Raw genomic sequence first — 18,012 nt, 5'->3', positions numbered from 1 at the left:
CTGGGAATCACTCCCATGGTGATCTCTTGATAATGGAGGGGCCAAAATTGGAAGGAGGTAAGACTACATAGCAGATTCCTTCATGTCTTGGAAAGGGCTTTTGTTTCAGAAGGTTCATGTCTGGAGCTGAGACCAAATAGGCTAGTAGGATATACGTGATTTGGCTTCATACTATGCAAAGAGAAAATATCCCTGAGTCTGGGCCCTTAGGAGTCTTTCAAGGCTCTCCACGATGGATTATTTCTCCTCCAGGAAAAGAAGACATTTAATATTTCTGAAGATCTTTCTTAGGACCACAGGACAGAGCTTTAAAAAAAAATTAGATGTGCTAGTAAAGGGGAAATACTTGCTCATTGTAGCCTGAAGAAGAAGCAAAATTAGATCCAAGGCTATGTAATAGAAGAGGGCCATGGGATTCCTATGGGATTTTGAGTTCTATTTGGGTAGACATTAGTCAGAGGGTCCAGAGAGGTGATGTTCTATGAGTAAGATTGCACTAACTCTACTTGACAGCTGCATATTGTGAGTGCCTGGCTTCGAGGAAAGATGCTAGATTGAGGAAGGCTCTTGGTAAAAGATGACTGTAAGTATTCATCTCACCCTAACTAACAATCCAATTCTGTGACACCAAGGTGTATTTCTGCTTAGAACAAAAAAAAAAAAATATCAAGGAGGCTGAAATATTTCTAGGGATTACCTAAAAGAAATGAAAATTGTATGTGATTTAATTATTTTTTTAAATATTTATACTAATTGGGCCTGTTATAAAAATTTCTTTCTTATTGATAGCTGATTGTTTCAGATAGATCATCCTTGAAAAGGGGATTTTGTTGTTGCTTATGATATTCAGCTGCTTCTCACATATACATTATTATTCATTTGGACTCAATGAAAACATGTGTATTTTCATATCAGTGGAGTAAAACTCTAAGTTAATGTGGGTTTGTGAATGAAGAAGAAAAAACTCTATCACTAAATTTGGAATCATGGAAGATATTTTAGAAACCAGATTGAAAGGCTCTTTTCTAACAGTGTGAACAGTAAAGAATAAAATTGTATGAATAATTCATAATTCTAAAGTTATTAATCAAATAGTTTAGACACTGATATATATTTTCATAGACTAATGAATGGATTCTCTCTTTTTTTTTTTTCAAGTTTCTGACCAACTGTCTGATTTTTTTTCCCCCTGAATGTTTGTGTTAACTCCTGTGAGAGACTTCTAGATTTTGATTAAAATTCCACACTGGATGTCAGTGTGTAGTGACTGTGTCAGAAGTAGGCTGGTGCTGGCAGATGAAGAAATGAGCTCCGCCTCCTTGTCACTTTGTGAATGGATTGTGAAGGGTTTGTTAATTTGCTCTTCACTAGAGCAGAGACTTGCCAATATCTGCTGTGTTGCAAGCCTGTTTTATTTGCATAATGACAAGAATGGCTTAGGGGAGGCAGTTAGAGAAATAGAATAATAGGTACATTAAAAATAGAAGTACTTGGCTTTGTTTGCTATTATTCCTGGAATCTTTAGAAACAATCTTGACTGTATTGCTCTCCAGCTGGGGCATTTTTTTTTAAATGGGGATTAAAAGGGCTGGGACTCTGTTTACCTGCTGGTCCAACTCTCCTGGACCTCTTCCCTCAGCTCTTCTTGCATTCTACCTAGACACCTGCACTGACTTGACCCTCAGATCTGAAAAGTGCCAAAGAGCTTTTGCTGGCTCTATCAAAGGTCTGCATCCTGTCTATAGGCAAAAGCACGATTCTCTCCTCTATCCCAAACATAAGCTCCTTTGCCCTCCTTTATTTGTTGCTGCTAAGTGAACAGTGGATATCATGAGCACATTTCTTCCTAAAGTAAGCATAAAGTATTTCTCTTGCTCTCCCCATTAAAAGAGCCCGCTAAAGGGCAGGGTTTGCTGCTGAGACAGAAAGGCTGGAGGTGGCTGAACTGGGGCTGGAATCCAAAGGCTGTGCCGGAGACAGAATTCATGCACAGTGCTTAGTGTTCGATTTATGGAATGGCTCCTCTCCCAGCATTGTCCCTGCTTTCTACAATTTGGTGCTTTGTTACTATCGAAACAGCCTTACTTTCTAAGCCATTGTGCTCACACAGGGGGGAGGTGGCTGTGGAGGGCAGGGGTGGTAGTAGTAGTGAATGACACAGCTCTGCCAGATGACATGTAGCGGACCTCTGCATCAGCCAAGAGGAATTAAGCTTTGTCACTCCCCACTGGGACTACCTTTCTCCTGGTATGTGCGCAAAGACTCCTATGCTGCTATCTGCCGCCGCAGCCACCCGAGCAGAGCCCTGAGTACACTTTGCCAGAGAGAGCAGTGAGGAAGAATGATAGCTGTCTCTTTTAAATGCCGCTGTCAAATTCTGAGGCGACTTACCAAAGGTAATCCTGCTTTCCTTGTTATTCACTCAGCCAGTCCATCGCGGCATCCTAGAAACAGTCTGATGGTTTTTACTTTCAAATATGACTGCCTTTAGAATTTATTGTCAGGCAACAAAGAACTCTGAGAAATATGCACAGATAGACGTACAGGTAGACTCATCTTTGCTTCCTGCCCTTTCATTCTGGCTGTATTCATGCTGCAATTGTGAAATGAGCTTGTACAGTTTTTTTTTTTTTTTTTTAAATGACTTCATTCCTCACTGAAAAGCAAATGTGTCTGGGTCCGGTGCTGAAGTTATTACGGGAAGCCGTCATTTTGCATGCTGATTAACTGGTCAAGAGGAGTCAAGTACGTGCTAGTGCCCTTCCTGGGAAACAGGCACTGAATGCATCTGGCAGCTTCGGCACTTGCCCAGATGCTCAGTTCACAGAATAATTGTTGACTCAATTAATTTCCAACGTCTTGTGAGCGTTTACCCAGGACAGCTTTAATTTTTATTATGTGTTAGAGTTATATGCTCTAATGTGTAGGTAATCCAAAAATGTGTTGATCCTCTGTGATATTTGAAGAAGTTCATTTGAAAGTAAACATCATTGCTTCGTATCTTAACATCAAGATTTATTGGCTTGAGATGGTCTCTCTTCCCACTCTAAAATATTAATGAAATCTCTCTGTAACATTTAAAATATGTTTCTCCTCGAAATCGCTCTAGCCTTGCCATCTTACCGACTTTATTCTTTCTATTACAAAGTTAGTGAACGGTTGCTTTAAACCCTGTCTTGCAGACACAGCAGCATGTGAGGTCCTCCTGCCTTACTTCCTCTGGATAGACTCTTCTTCAGAGAAAATTTATTATTCGAAAAGAAAGTTCACTCTAAGTAAAAGTAGGCAGCCGTAAATGTCTTTCATTTTTAGCCTGTAATAGAGTACTGTCAAGTAATTAATGGATGTAATTATGTTCTAGAAGCTCTGAACCTATAAATATGTTAATGGATGCTGTTTCTATCAGTTTAGTTTGATGTATCAGAGTCCTTTGATCACCAGCAGTGCAGCTAAAAATGCAATTAATATTTTATTTGGAGAAGAATGAGCACAAAAAAAAAATCGCAAGAAATAGATCTGGAGTCAATACCAGGAAAGAGAATAAATCCTATGGACGAACTTAGCAAATGCATTTCCAGGTTGTGTGTAGCAGAGGGAGTCTTTAAAAGGTACTGTGGGAGAAATGCAGGAAATACTATCTAGTTGAAATCAGGAAGCTGTAAGCATGGGGCTGCGGATTCTACTTTAACTCTACCCTTTGAAATTGGTAGTCATGTACAATTTCTGTTTAGAACTTACAATTAATGCCTAACCTTTATGTTAGGGGTTTGGCTAAGATTTAAAGAAAAAAGGTTTGTAATTCTTTAAAATAAATTTCTTTTCTTAGCTCATTTTGGCATTTACTTATCTTGATGTTGAGAAATCTATGGCCTTCTTGTAATACAAAAATAGTATTTGCATTCTAGGAATCAGAAATTCTCTCATAAGTTCTACATTCAAGAAGGAAGGTGAATCTAAACAATTTTTTTAAAAAAAAATTAGAGAGAGTGAGAGAGACAGAGAGAGATGAGAGAGAATCTAAACAATTTTTAGTGTTTATAAACATTTTTAACTTTTTCTACTTTCCTGGTTTCTATAGAAGCATAAATCTCCCACACTGACAAGAGATGTAAATGATTACTGAATGGTGTCTGAAGACCTAAATAAGGGAGGAAAGTGCAGATTTTCTTTGTAGTTATTACTTCATTCTTTCTTCCAAATCTTTATATCTGCTATAATTATCTGGCATTCAACTTAAGGCTGCCAATTCATGACTAAAATAAAATCTCTACTGCATAATCAACTTACTATAACTGGTTCTTTGTGTTTGACTGGAGCTCACGTGTTTGCAACAACAACAAAAAATTCTTGAATGACATAGTGCCTCACTTTGCCATTCACACAGTCTTGTCAAAATTCAAGTCTCTCCAGTGTTACTCAGTGTCACCCATTATTCCAAATGGACTTCCTGAGTTCCAAAACCACCTAGACACACAGAGATATTCTTTTAGACTATGGTAATCAAACCAAAGACTATATGGCATTACAACCTTGTGTTCCTCTCTTTGGGTATGTTGAGATGAGGATGGGTATGCACTAAAATAAGGTGGTTTTTTTTTTTTTTTTCTATCCATTCTTCCCACCCACACAATTCCTGCACGCTCACACTCAACACTCAAACTCATGCTTCTTCCACTGAGGACTTCACCTGATCCTCACTCTCCCAGAAACTAAGCACAGTGCCTTGTACCTAGGAGATACTTAGAAACTGACTGTGAACATGAATTGACTAGTTGAAAGTAGTAGAACATTTTAATTTTCTGGGGGTGCTTAGGAAATGCTTTAAGAGCTTTCGTAGGTCTGTTACAGCAAATGCCTTTGTAGATCTTAGGAAGAGGAAGGTTTGCTTTATGTCTTCCAAGCTAGGAGCTGATGTCAACTTAGCAAAAGCAGTATGGCCAATGCAATGTCTTTCTAACTCTCTTGAGGAGAAAAGAAGGCAAATAAATGAAAACTATTTTCTTATAAAGTACTCTTAGTATTTTTCTCACTCTTTTTGTTCTATGGTTATATGTTATCCATTTAACAAACAAATAATTCAGGACACAGAATGTGCTAGCCACTGATGTCTTTACTTTAGAATCTAGGCTGGTATATTTCATAGATGTATCAGATATTTGTAATCAAATTATCATAGGTTAATAAATACATTTCCCCCATTTGAGTTATGATTTGTGCCTATATAATATGTTTGCTCTAGACAAATGTGAGTCACCCCATGTGGGTACATGACCCACAGTGTTAGAGTGGAACGTATTTCAGTTGAATTTAGCACGTCTCAGACTTGGGGATTGAATCTCTTTTTCTTATTAAGGTTCCAAGCAACTGTTACAGCTTTGTGCCTTTGTTTTGCTGCTGCCAGTGAAGGGCAAAAAAGAAGAAAATAACCAAAGGCCTGCCCGTGCCATTATGACAGGAACCCTTGAGTCACTGAAAGACCCACCGCTGTCAGAAGTATTCTTTGGCTCCTGAGTGAAATCTAGAGAAGAGGTTCTGTCATGCCACAGCTGGTTTCCCTCCCTCCACGCTGAGATGTGTCTAGCCTTGGAGTCAAATCTCAAAGTAGCATTTTCTGAGCCTTCTATACACAGCTGACAAAGGGGTTTTCTTAAATGAGGCAGGCTATATTTCTTGGCACCTACCTATGCCAACTGTTTACCTCTGAGAGCCCTGTTTATTCAGCTCAGGGGTACAGTACCTCAGGAGTGGGTGAATTCCTAGAGAATGGAAGATACTCCCAGGGCTTCTGCAGGCTTTGTTCTTTTCCTCTTGTCATGATTGTTTTTAAGCTTTCTTGAGACAGGCTGGCCTCGCATGCACACATTTCCTTTCTGTAGTGATAACTGGTGACTCTCCTGCTTTCTTGGACACTGTTTTTAGTTCAGAGACCTGAGTTTTTATGGTCTACTGGCCTTTACACTTGCCTTTCCCATGCTTTCCTTTGCCAGTGTTGACATCAGCCAATTAATACTTGTGGACCTTCCGCTGGAAGTGTGGTCCTGGTTACCTTTATGGTTTTGTATTCATCCACTGAACATCACTGAATTCTTCATACTGGCTCAAAACTCTTGTCCAAAATTAATGTCTTCCTGTGTAGATTTAAAAAGTTTTCATTACAGCTGGCCTAAAATACCATTTTATTTTCTATTTGCATTCTCTTCCTGTCTCTCCCAAAGCATACACATGTCCTAGAACGATCGATCTCAGCTCCTACCCCATGAACTGATTATAGGCAGCTCTGTTGGCCTTCATCCCAATGGGCCGTTGGAGTGAGACAGTTGCACTGCTCCCTGCAGTGCATCCCACTTTTGTTCCCCTCCCTGCCTTACTCCTTCTGACCTTAATATCCTTCTTTTCTACTGCCTAGACATGCGTGGGTATTGCTTCAACCACTGGCACCGAGCACAATGAAGAAACTGTGTGTTGTGATCATACCAAGATTCTCTTCCTTTCTTGTCTCTGCTCCTTACACCTGCCCCAGTCACGCTGTCATCATGCTTGAAAGAGAAGGTCAGACATTCATCTAGGCCTTGTCTCAAGAGAGACTGAAACTCAACTACTTTTGACAGCCAGTAACCTTATTCTTAATTCTCTCCTATGAGAACAGTCTCTCTGAGGCATGCCTGGTTATCTTTTGAAGAATTATTCAAGTGACCTCTGAGTCTCTTTAAGCTGTGAGAATCCTTCACCCTTATCCAATGTTTAAAAATTCTCCAATTGAGAAATTAATTTTCCATGCGTAATCTCAATCCAATATAGCAACATATTTAATTTTTTGTCAATGAAAGGAAATTTTTCTCATCTCTTCGTGTATGCACAGTCTTTTAATCCAAGCATATCCTTATCAGCCCTTGAGCTAGTCACGTTGCACTGAGCGTGGGTGTTGCCTTTTTGGTAGGCTCGAGTTTGTGGTATAGGCCCCTCCGCACGTCCCCTCCGCCTGGGTCTAGTCTCATGGCTCCTTCAGTATTCTCCCCTAGTAGTCCCTCTTCCACCCCGTGCTACAACTCACAGTTGATTAGCATCTGGGTTGAGAATGCTGGCTCTCTGCTGGATCTCATTTCGGTTGTCTCCCTATCCCCACCCCTTCTGCCAACCCTTGCTGGCCTCCTCTGGCAGACCCTGCCATCTGGAACAGACTGACTGTATCTCTCCACCCCATTAACTTCCCACCCCTCTTCACACCTCACCTGAAAACACGTCCTTTCGCCTATAGCTCTAGTCTTAATTTCATACATCCACAGGTAGCTTATTTAACTGATTTATTAATTCAGCCTACACACTTAAAAAAATCATATGCACGTTTAAATGATTTGCAAATTACGGTTGTCTTATTTGGTTAAAGTCTGATATCCTGCTAGAGCATGGCACATACGTATCTCACGAGCAGAGGGACCCCACTTGAATAGGAGAACGTGGAAACCAGACCCCCAACAGGTGTTGCTGTTCTCACAGTAGTGTCCACATGGAGTTGGCTATGTGTGAGGGATTTCTTACTGGGCCTTTGAGCTAATACTCTGAGGGGTTTAAATTGTACAGTGCCCTAGACCGCTTTATTCCCTATTGGAATGACTTTTTTTCTTTTCTTTTTTTTGTAAAACTAGTTAGGCTTGTCACAGTAGTGTATATGTTCTCCTCCATCTTCTGAAGAGACATGGCATGCTAGAAATGCTTGCCTTTCTTGCAGGGCATTCTTGCCCTCCAGGGGAGTCTTTGGCTATACTGCATTCGAACCAGAAAGGAGTTCAACCCTTTTTAGATGATTGGATCTGATCAGGGACCATAAACAGGTTTACTGCTGGGGAAGGAAGGCCACCTTAGGATAGGTTCTCCGGTTTATTAACTTGCATACTTTGGGAAAATGTATAGGAGGGAGGATAAGAGTAAGACTAGCCCACACTTACCAAGTGTCTAGCATGTGCCAGTCACGTCGCCAAACATATTCTGTGCCGTGGCTCACTCATCCTTCATAATATTATTGCCGTTTCTCCATTGTACAGATTGAAAAAGCAGCAGTTCAGAGACATCAAAGGGCATCTCTAAGGCTGCAAGTTTGGCAGAGAGGAGGGACTGAGGACCAACTTTTTAATTTGTCATTACCTTTTCTATGTGAGGCGAAAGAAGGGGACCATCCACTTGTCCTTGTAGAGTAACAAAGAGAAACCAGCCAAAGCAGTTTTTCAGTAATCCCTCAGTATTCTACAAGGAATTTGGGTAGGCGGGGGGTTAAGGTAGGCTTGGAAATTAGAAGATGTATGATTCGGTGCTGGTGCTCCCATTTTTGTGCATATGCAAAAACAAAACAAAACCAAGCAAAACCTACTGATACTCTGCCCTGAATCTCCATTTGTTTGCTTGTTTGTTTATTTCTTTGTTTTTTCATCAGAGCATGAAAAAAATTCACTGGTGAAAACTGCTTTCTTTGGGTGTTTGGTGGTTCAGGCCTATATTTCCAGCATTTGGAGACAAGTAGTTCAAGAGTTCAAAGCCAGCTCATCTACATAGTGATACCCTCTCACAATACATGCACACGGAGTAAAAAACAAAAAAGAAAAAAAACTATTCTGTATAACTTTGTTCTTTCTATAATAGGTCAAATTTATTTGACGTTTTATTGAAGTTAATTTATCTGAAATATTTATCTTCATAAATTTTAATTCATTTGGACAGAAATATATTCTGATAATTCTCTCCTATTTGAAAAAAATGTTTTTTTCTTTTGAAAATAATTGGAGTTCTAGAAGAGTGGTCATGTTTGGATTCCATCTTTTTTTTTCCATTTTCTCCCTGATATTTAATTTCTTAGCATCATTTTGCCTGTACAAATAAAAATTATGTATTAATCTAAAGCTAGTCTATACTATATCTAATCATACTACTTGATTGATAGCTTTTGTAATTGTTATTAAAATTCACAAATTTGGGCTGGAGAGATGGCGTAGCGGTTAAGCGCTTGCCTGTGAAGCCTAAGGACCCCGGTTCGAGGCTCGGTTCCCCAGGTCCCACATTAGCCAGATGCACAAGGGGGCGCACGCATCTGGAGTTCGTTTGCAGAGGCTGGAAGCCCTGGTGCGCCCATTCTCTCTCTCTGCCTCTATCTGTCTTTCTCTCTGTGTCTGTCGCTCTCAAATAAATAAATAAATAAATAAAATTTAAAAAAAATTCACAAATTTATCTCAAAGAAAAAAATGCACTCACATGTTAATTACATGCATCTTCTTAGTGAATGTTATTTCATCTTTCAGATATAAAGAGAAACTTTGACCTTGCCTTTACAAAAAGCACTCAAAACAAATCAACCTGAAATACTTGGGTCAGTGGTGACATTTAGAAAACATTTCTTAGGCTATTAGAAAATGTGGGAAATGCCAATAACTCAAGTTAGGCAATTAAGTAAATGGACTCATAAAGAATACAATGAAGAATTGGGAAATTTTCTGGGCCTGGGTTACCTCACTTAGTATAATCCTTTCCAGATCCATCCATTTTCCTGAAAATTTCATAACTTCATTTTTCTTTACTGCTGAGTAGAATACCATTGTATAAATGTGCCATATCTTCATTATCCACTCATCAGTTGAGGAACATCTAGGCTGGTTCCACTTCCCAGGTATTATGAATTCAGAGGCAATAAACATGGTTGAGCACATAAGGAAATGAGATGAGTCCTTAGGATATATGCCTAGGAGTGCTATAGCTGGGTCATATGGTAGATCAATTTTTAGCTGTCTTAGGAACCTCCACACTGATTTTCACAATGCCTGGACCAGATTGCATTCCCACCAACAGTGTAGAAGGCTTCCTCTTTTTCTGCATCCCCACCAGCATTTATGCTCATTTGTTTTCATGATGGTAGCCAATCTGACAGGAGTGAGATGGAATCTCAATGTAGTTTTTTTTTTAATTAATTATTTATTTATTTGAGAGCGACAGACACAGAGAGAAAGACAGAGGGAGAGAGAGGGAATGGGCGTGCCAGGGCTTCCAGCCTCTGCAAACGAACTCCAGACACGTGCGCCCCCTTGTGCATCTGGCTAACGTGGGACCTGGGGAACCGAGCCTCGAACCAGGGTCCTTAGGCTTCACAGGCAAGCGCTTAACCGCTCAGCCATCTCTCCAGCCCCTCAATGTAGTTTTAATCTGCATTTCCCTGATGATTAGGGATGTAGAACATTTTTTTTAGATGCTTATATGCCATCCATATTTGTTCTTTTGAGAACTTTCTATTTAGCTCCATAGCCCCTTTTTTTAATTGGCTTCTTTGATTTCTTATTATTTAACTTTTTGAGTTCTTTGTATATCCTAGATATTAATCCTCTATCAGATATATAGTTGGCAAAGATTTTTCCCCATTCTGTAAGTTGCCTCTTTGCTTTATTCACATGTCCTTTGCAGTACCAAATCTTTGTAATTTCTTGAGGTCTCAGTGGTTAATCTGTGGTTTATTGCCTGAATAATTGGGGTTGTATTTAGAAAGTCTTTGCCAAGACCAATATGTTGAAGGGTTTCCCCTACTTTTTCCTCTAGCAGTTTTAGAGTTTCAGGTCTGATGTTAAGGTCTTTAATCCATTTGGACCTAATTCTTGTGGATGGAGAGAGAGAAGGATCTATTTTCATCCTTCTACAGATATATATCATTTTCCCAGCACCATTTGCTGAAGAGGCTGTCTTTTCTCCAATGAGTATTTTTGACATTTTTTTTAATCAAATATCAGGCGGCTATAGCTACCTGGACTTACATCTGGGTCCTCTATTCTGTTCCATTTTTCTACATATCTGCTTTCATGCCAGTACCATGCTGCTTTTGTTACTGTGGCTCTGTAGTATAGGTTAGAATCAGGTATGGTGATACTGCCTGCCTTATTTTTGTTGCTCAGTATTATTTTAGATATTCAAGGTTTTTTGTGATTACAAATGAAATTTTGGATTGTTATGTCTATTTCTGTGAAGAATGCCATTGGAACTTTGATGGGGATTGCATTAAATGTATAGATTGCTTTTAGTAAGATTGCCATTTTCACAGTATTGATTCTTCCAATCCAGGAACAAAGGATGTTTCTCCACTTTCTAGTGTCTTCTGCAATTTCTCGCTTGAGTGTTTTATAGTTTTCATTGTAGAGATCCTTTACTTCCTTGGTTAGGTTTATTCCAAGGTGCTTTATTTTCTTTGATGCAATTGGGAATGGGAGTGATTCTCTGATTTCATCCTCTGTGCGTTTGTTGTTAGCATATAGGAAGACTACTGATTTCTGTGTATTTATTTTGGATCCTGATACATGGCTATAGGTGTTTATCAGCTCTAACAGTTGGCTGGTAGAGTCGTTAGGGTCCTTTATGTATAGAATCATGTCATCTGCAAATAATGATAACTTGATCTCTTCCTTTCCAATTTGTATCCAATTTATGTGTGTCTCTTGCCTTACTGCTATGGATAAGACTTCCAGTACTATATTACATAAAAGTGGGGACAATGGACACCCTTTTCTTGTTCCTGATTTTAGTGGAAAAGCTTCCGTTTTTTCACCATTTTGTAATATATTGGCTGTAGGCTTGTCATAAATATCACATTCTCACAACTAAGGTGACTTAGGAGCTGGGGAGACTGATCAGTGGTTAAAGCGCTTGCCTGCAAAGCCAAAGGACTCAGGTTAGATTTCCCTAGTAACCACATAAAGAATCAGATGTGCAAGGTGGTCCATGCATCTGCTGTTAGATTGCAGTGGTTAGAGGCGCGGGCATGGCCATTCTCTCACTGCCCCCCTCCTTTCTCTCTTCCTCTCTCTCTCTACCTCTCTGTCTCTCTCTCTCTCAAATAAATAAATAAGACACATTTTTTAAAAATTTGTGCTTGTTTTTTCCTTTTGTTTTTTGAGGAAGGGTTTCACCCTGGCTCAGGCTGACCTGGAATTCACTATGTCTCAGGGTGGCCTCACACACACTCTCAGCGATCCTCCTACCTCTGCCTCCCAAGTGTTGGGATTAAAGGCATGTGCCACCATACCCAGCTTAAAATAATATTTAAAACAGATAACTTAGAAGGAAAGATCAAATCTAGTATCATGGAGGCTAATAATGCTAACAAAAATGAATGGAGGGAAACAAAATGTTTGATAATTATTTCATGTGCTTTTTGATGTTTTTATTTGTGTTCACGTGTGGGCATGTGTTTATGGGTATAAGTGTGAGTGTGGGTACACATGAGCCACGGTGCATGTGTGGAGATTATAGAAGAACTTTCAGGTGAGTCCTCACCTGCCCACCTCATTTGAAGCAGTCCCCACTCTGGATTCTTGCTCTGCTATTCTTCGCTAGGCTGGCTTTGAGCTTCCTTCAGATTCACTTGTCTCCACCTCCCATCTCCAGACAGCTTCAGTGTGTGTTGGGATTATAGAAGCAAGTTTCAGGCTTTTTTTTTTTTTAAGTATTTTTATGTATTTATTTGAGAGCGACAGACACAGAGGGAAAGACAGATAGAGGGAGAGAGAGAGAGTGGGCGCGCCAGGGCTTCCAGCCTCTGCAAACGAACTCCAGATGCGTGCGCCCCCTTGTGCATCTGGCTAACGTGGGACCTGGGGAACCGAGCCTTGAACCGGGGTCCTTAGGCTTCACATGCAAGTGCTTAACCGCTAAGCCATCTCTCCAGCCCGAGTTTCAGGCTTTTTACCTGGGGTCTGGGGATCAAACTCAGATACTACTAGAATTTAATCCACTGAACCATCTTCTCAGACCCTCTTTATATGTTATAATAAGTTTAAATCATGCTGAACATATAATATATGTATTTTTGGCAAGACGCCAACTAGAGAAAGAATGGTTCCTAGAACAAGCCAGGTCGTGGTAAAGGAGATACGGTGGGGTGCAAATGTAGATGACTAAGGACAGCAAGAGGAGGTCATCCATCCCAGCTACAGGAAACATATGGGGAAGTCTTCCAAGTAGATGTAGAGGATGTTACCCTCACTGACATTTTTAGGCAATTAGATGGAGAGTCTCAAAATTCATAATTTTTTGGGGAAGGGAACTCCTAAGTCAAGGATCTTGAAACATTTCTCAGCATAGAAATCACTTAGGGACCCTAATAAGTAATGATGCCCAGTGATAATGATTTAGCTGGCTGGGGTGATGGACTGTACTTTTTTTTTAATTTTTATTTATTTATTTGAGAGTGACAGACACAGAGAGAAGGACAGATAGAAGGGGAGAGAGAGAATGGGCGCGCCAGGGCTTCCAGCCTCTGCAAACAAACTCCAGACATGTGCGCCTCCTTGTGCATCTGGCTAACATGGGACCTGGGGAACCAAGCCTCGAACCGGGGTCCTTAGGCTTCACAGGCAAGTGCTTAACCGCTAAGCCATCTCTCCAGCCATGGACTGTACTTTAATAAGTCAGTAACCTAGTGATGTAACCTACTACATATATAGTAAGTGGGTAGTGTTTGAATCTAGAAATTTCCTAAATTAACACATTTTATACATTCAATTTAAACTTAGAATACCTCAGGTACAGCCTTTCTTCTTCTTCACGCTAGCTTTCTTTTTCCAGCACTGATTGAACCTAGGGCCCTTGTGAGGGCCCTTGTGCGGCTAGCAGGCACTCTACCACTGAGCCGCATCCCCAGCCCTCTTTATTTTTTTGAGGCAGGGTCTCAATAAGTTGCGTAGGTTATCCTTGAACCTGTGATCCTCCTGCCTCAGCTTCCTAAGTAGCCAGAGTTACAGTCTGTGGAACAAGGCCCAGCTTCACCTGAATGTTTGATTTTTGAAGACAGTCTTTCAGGTTTCCATACCACACAAGGAATTAAGCTTCAGGGATGTTTTGATGGTCTCCTGCATCCTATAACACTGCTAATTTCCCTTCTAACTAGAGAGGAGTTCCTTCCCCTCCTCCTTTCAAAGTCTACTCGGGCAAGATGATTCTGGCCATAGGCCAGGAGCAACACCAGGGAAGTGAAGGCTGAAGGACGAACTATTGTTACATTCTGCATGACGAAACTCCCAATTGAATTCAATCTGAGGAATATTTAGGCCCCCACAGAGTTTATGATTGAATTGAACTATTCCTGTTCCATCCAGCTAGGTGACTTCATACAGATCAAAAATCAATTTCATTTACCGCCTTTGTTTTCTAAGTGGCTTGGTGATAAATTTGGTTCATATGCTGTGAAGACTCAGTTATGAAGTTTCAGAATCAACCCAGTTTTTAAGAATGATTAATTTCCAATATTCATTTTATAGAGATGCTAGTTACTTGTTTGACTTAAAACTACTCCGCCTAAACACTTACACCCGTATAAGGGTTAACAGCCAAAGGCACACTGACCACACACCTTGAGTTGCATCCCAAATAGCATGGAAGTAAAAAGTGGCAGTTCTGAACAGCAAGGGAAGGATAGCAACAGAGCAGAGATTTTCAGAACTTTCTGAAAGATAGACAGGAGGCAAACCAAAGCCAACATGGCAGTCCAGAGTGACCATAGGAAAATGGATATGAGTGTCACACTTCCCTTGGTGAAGCCATAGATGAGCTTCAAAGTTGAATAATTCAGGCAGAGCCAGCAGAGGAACAAAGCAGAGAACAAGGTTTGCTTTGAAAGAAGGAGCAGTCTGGAAAGCTAAGTGACACTACCCTCTTATATTCTATATTCTATAATTATGACTAAAAGACTAATCTTTTACTAGATTCACAGATCTGCAGTGATTCTGGGGAGAAAAGCTTTAAATGCTTGAACTAAGAATGAGACTAAAATTATGACATGTTCAGGCATACAATGATTCAGAATGTTTATATTTAACACGTACTTCAGAAAAAATCTATGTTGGAGAGTAAATTTAAGGAAAACAAGGGTAGAATAGGAATCCAGACAAAAAGAAAGTCTTAAAGTTAAGAAGTAATGAATCTAGCTTCATACAGCTGAATGATATCCCAAAATGATAGTCATACAATAGAGGCAATTAATCCAAATGAAAACATTGCATCATTGCTTGCTGCCTTTGGCCAAGATCAAGTGTGGAACATTTCATCAAAGTCAAAGGACCTGAAGAATGGCTTTCAAACAATGTGGATCATTTCTAATGGCTAATTGATGGATAATTAATTTCTTCTTACATATATTATTGCTCAAAATTGTCATCTTACAATTAATAGGTAAATTTAATGATAAATGGAAATTTATAATTATTCTTTTGCCAATTAGGGAAAGATGCAATTAGAGATCCTAAGGCATATAAAAGCTGGACATGAAAATAAATATCCAAATATAAAGCAATTTTAAATGTGACAGGTTTTTACATAATTTATGAATCTTTATCCTTGGAAAGATCTCCACTGAGTTGCACAGATTTCATGACATAGAAATACAACTCCTGATTTAGAAATCCCATCATAAATGTGATTTTGAAATGTGAAATAATTATGTGATTATGCTTTTGTAATTACTCATTTGAGGTTTTTTAACTTTTTATAGTCTATACAAAGAAAGCATAAAACTCAATTATAATTAGAAAGATAATACAAATATCATAAACATTTGTAGTATAAATAATATTAGACATAGGTATAATTACATACCTGGTAAAGTATGCAGGAAATACAAAAGGAAGGATACCATGGCTTGCTAATATCCTCAATGTAAAGTATACTGTAGGGTGCTATGTGAAGTTGATGTATTAATAAAATAGTACAGTTTAAAGACTGACAGTATGAAGTTTCCTTGGATATAAAGCAATTGGAAATTTCCTATAAGGGAATGATCTGAGACAGCAGTCTTAGAAACCAGTATCTACAGTAGAACTTGCACATAGCATATGACCTAACAGTTCCTCCTAGTTTTATGCTCAACAAAATGCATGACACAAATGACTTGAAAGAATAGTCCTGGCAGCATGAGTCATAGGGGACCAGAGTTAGAAACAAGCCCAATAGCTGTTACCTGTAAGAATGGATAAACAAATATGCCATGTTATAAATGTATACCATTAAATTAAGAAGGAAACAGTACTGTTATATACAGTACAGAGATGACTCACAGACATTCTAAACACAGTGATGTTCATGAATTAATTTCTTAAAAATTCCAAGCATTCAAACCTAATCTACAAGGAGAAGAGATAATAGGGACATTTGAGCTGAATGAGTCAGGGCTCCTTCTTAATCTGAACTGTGACTACCACACCTTGTTCACTTTGTGAAATATGCCTGAACACATCATAATTTTAGTCTCATTCTTGGTTCGAGCATTTAAAGCTTTTCTCCCCAGAATCACTGCAGATCTGTGAATCTAGTAAAAGATTAGTCTTTTAGTCATAATTATAGAATATAGAATTTGTAAAAGTACTAGCTGTTTACTTATGGTCTGTGAGTGTATGTAAATAAGGTATATTGTGAGGAAAAATTATTTTTATAATAAAAAGTTTAAAATAATCTTTGTATTCAGGACAAAGGTGCTTGCCAGCGTGGTCTGAGGACCCAGATTCAATTCCCCAGGACCCACATAAATCTTATGCACATGGTGGTGCATGCATCTGGAGTTTTTTGTTTGTTTGTTTTTGTTTTTTTGCAGTGGCTAGAGGCCCTGGTGTACCTATTCTCTTTCTTTTTCCCTTTTCACTCAAATAAATAAATAAATGTAATCTTTGTTAACCTGGAAGTAACAATGCTCACCTATAACTGTAGCATTTGGAGATGGAGGCAGAAAGATCAAAATGTCAAAGCCAGCCTGGGCTACATAGTGAGTTTGCAGCTAGTCTGGGCAACAAGAAATCCTATCTCAGACTAAAGCAAAGCAAAACAAAATTAACAAAATAAATTAACCTTTGGATATTATTTAAATCATGTTAACATAACTAATAGAACTAATACCTTCCAGAACATAGAGGAGAAATAAGAAAAGGGCAGTTATGTAAGCAAATCAGTTTTCTCTTTCACAGACCATTGACATACATAGTTTTCAATGGATAAATATATCTTAATATTTTCAGAACTTTGGAAACTGAAATAAAAACATACTGAGGAATAAAAATGAGAGAATTAAGAAGGAATTTTACCTTTTCTTCTGCTGCTCTGTTCACATTAAAAAGAAAAAGAACAAACAAATGAAAGTAGCACAAATATTACTAGTAATGATAACTGCTATTTATTTCATGGTTGCCATTATTGAAATACAAAGTTGGTTGTTTTATTTTACTTATCTCAATTAAATCTTCACACCTCATATTCTCTATCACACTTAATAAGTGAAAATTATTAACCCAATTGTAAGGGCAAAGCAGCTAAATATCAAGATATCCAATTATGATAAAGTACACAAGCACTCAGGAGGCAAAGGTAGGAGGATTGCTGAGAGTTCGAGGTCACCCTGAGACTACATAGTGAATTCCAGGTCAGCCTGAGCTTGAGTGAAACCCTACCTAGGAAACACACACAGACACACACACACACACACACACACACACACAAAACATTACTGATGAGGAAATTTTTTTCAGCAGCCCATAATGTGCTACTCATGATATCAAAGCCCATTTCTGTTTGACTTCCCTTGCATTCAAAGTGCAGGGTAGAGGTGCTTTGGTTGTGCTTATAAATCTCATTGGCCCTTTGACAACCTTGAGTCATCATCATTACTTGAGAGTAAATTCTAGAAGGAATGCCACCTGTGAATGTTGACACAATGGATGTTAGATACTATGATTATGATTGGCATAAAGAGAACAAATTTATTTTTTTAATGTTTCTCTTGTTGGTCTGGTATAAAAAGCCAAGGACATGATATTCTAGCATTAAAGGAAAGTATTGATTTCTGAAGTGTCACCTCAGGCATTCTTCAGCAAACTGATGCTGCTAGAATTTAATAGTATGTCTATCAAAGCTAAATTATCTTGGAAATGCAACAGATTTTAAACTTTTATTTGTATATTCAAAACTATATTAGCATAGAAGTCCAGTAGGAAATTAAGCTAATTAAATTTATTTGAC

The 18,012-nt window shown here is 38.9% G+C and overlaps 1 protein-coding gene across 15 annotated transcripts in view; it reads left to right on the top strand.

The window, feature by feature from the left end:
- Positions 1-18,012, top strand: part of Grip1 (glutamate receptor interacting protein 1) — a 667,112-nt gene that overhangs the window by 386,425 nt on the left and 262,675 nt on the right. For 2 of the 15 annotated variants that reach the window (XM_045151478.1, XM_004650069.2), the window contains exon 1: positions 1,975-2,396. The exons of 11 other annotated variants lie outside the window; for them this stretch is intronic. In XM_045151478.1, the coding sequence (XP_045007413.1) occupies positions 2,342-2,396 (55 nt within the window). In that variant the 5' untranslated portion in view covers positions 1,975-2,341. Of the gene's footprint in view, positions 1-1,969; positions 2,397-18,012 lie in introns of those variants that run through there. 2 more of the 15 variants (XM_004650070.2, XM_004650071.2) reach the window with 2 other exon arrangements.

The sequence above is a fragment of the Jaculus jaculus genome, chromosome 6 (genome assembly GCF_020740685.1).
Source record: "Jaculus jaculus isolate mJacJac1 chromosome 6, mJacJac1.mat.Y.cur, whole genome shotgun sequence".
NCBI classification, from domain to species: domain Eukaryota; kingdom Metazoa; phylum Chordata; class Mammalia; order Rodentia; family Dipodidae; genus Jaculus; species Jaculus jaculus.
The sequence above is the reverse complement of the archived record's forward strand: the minus strand, read 5'-3'. Positions and strand labels throughout refer to the sequence as shown.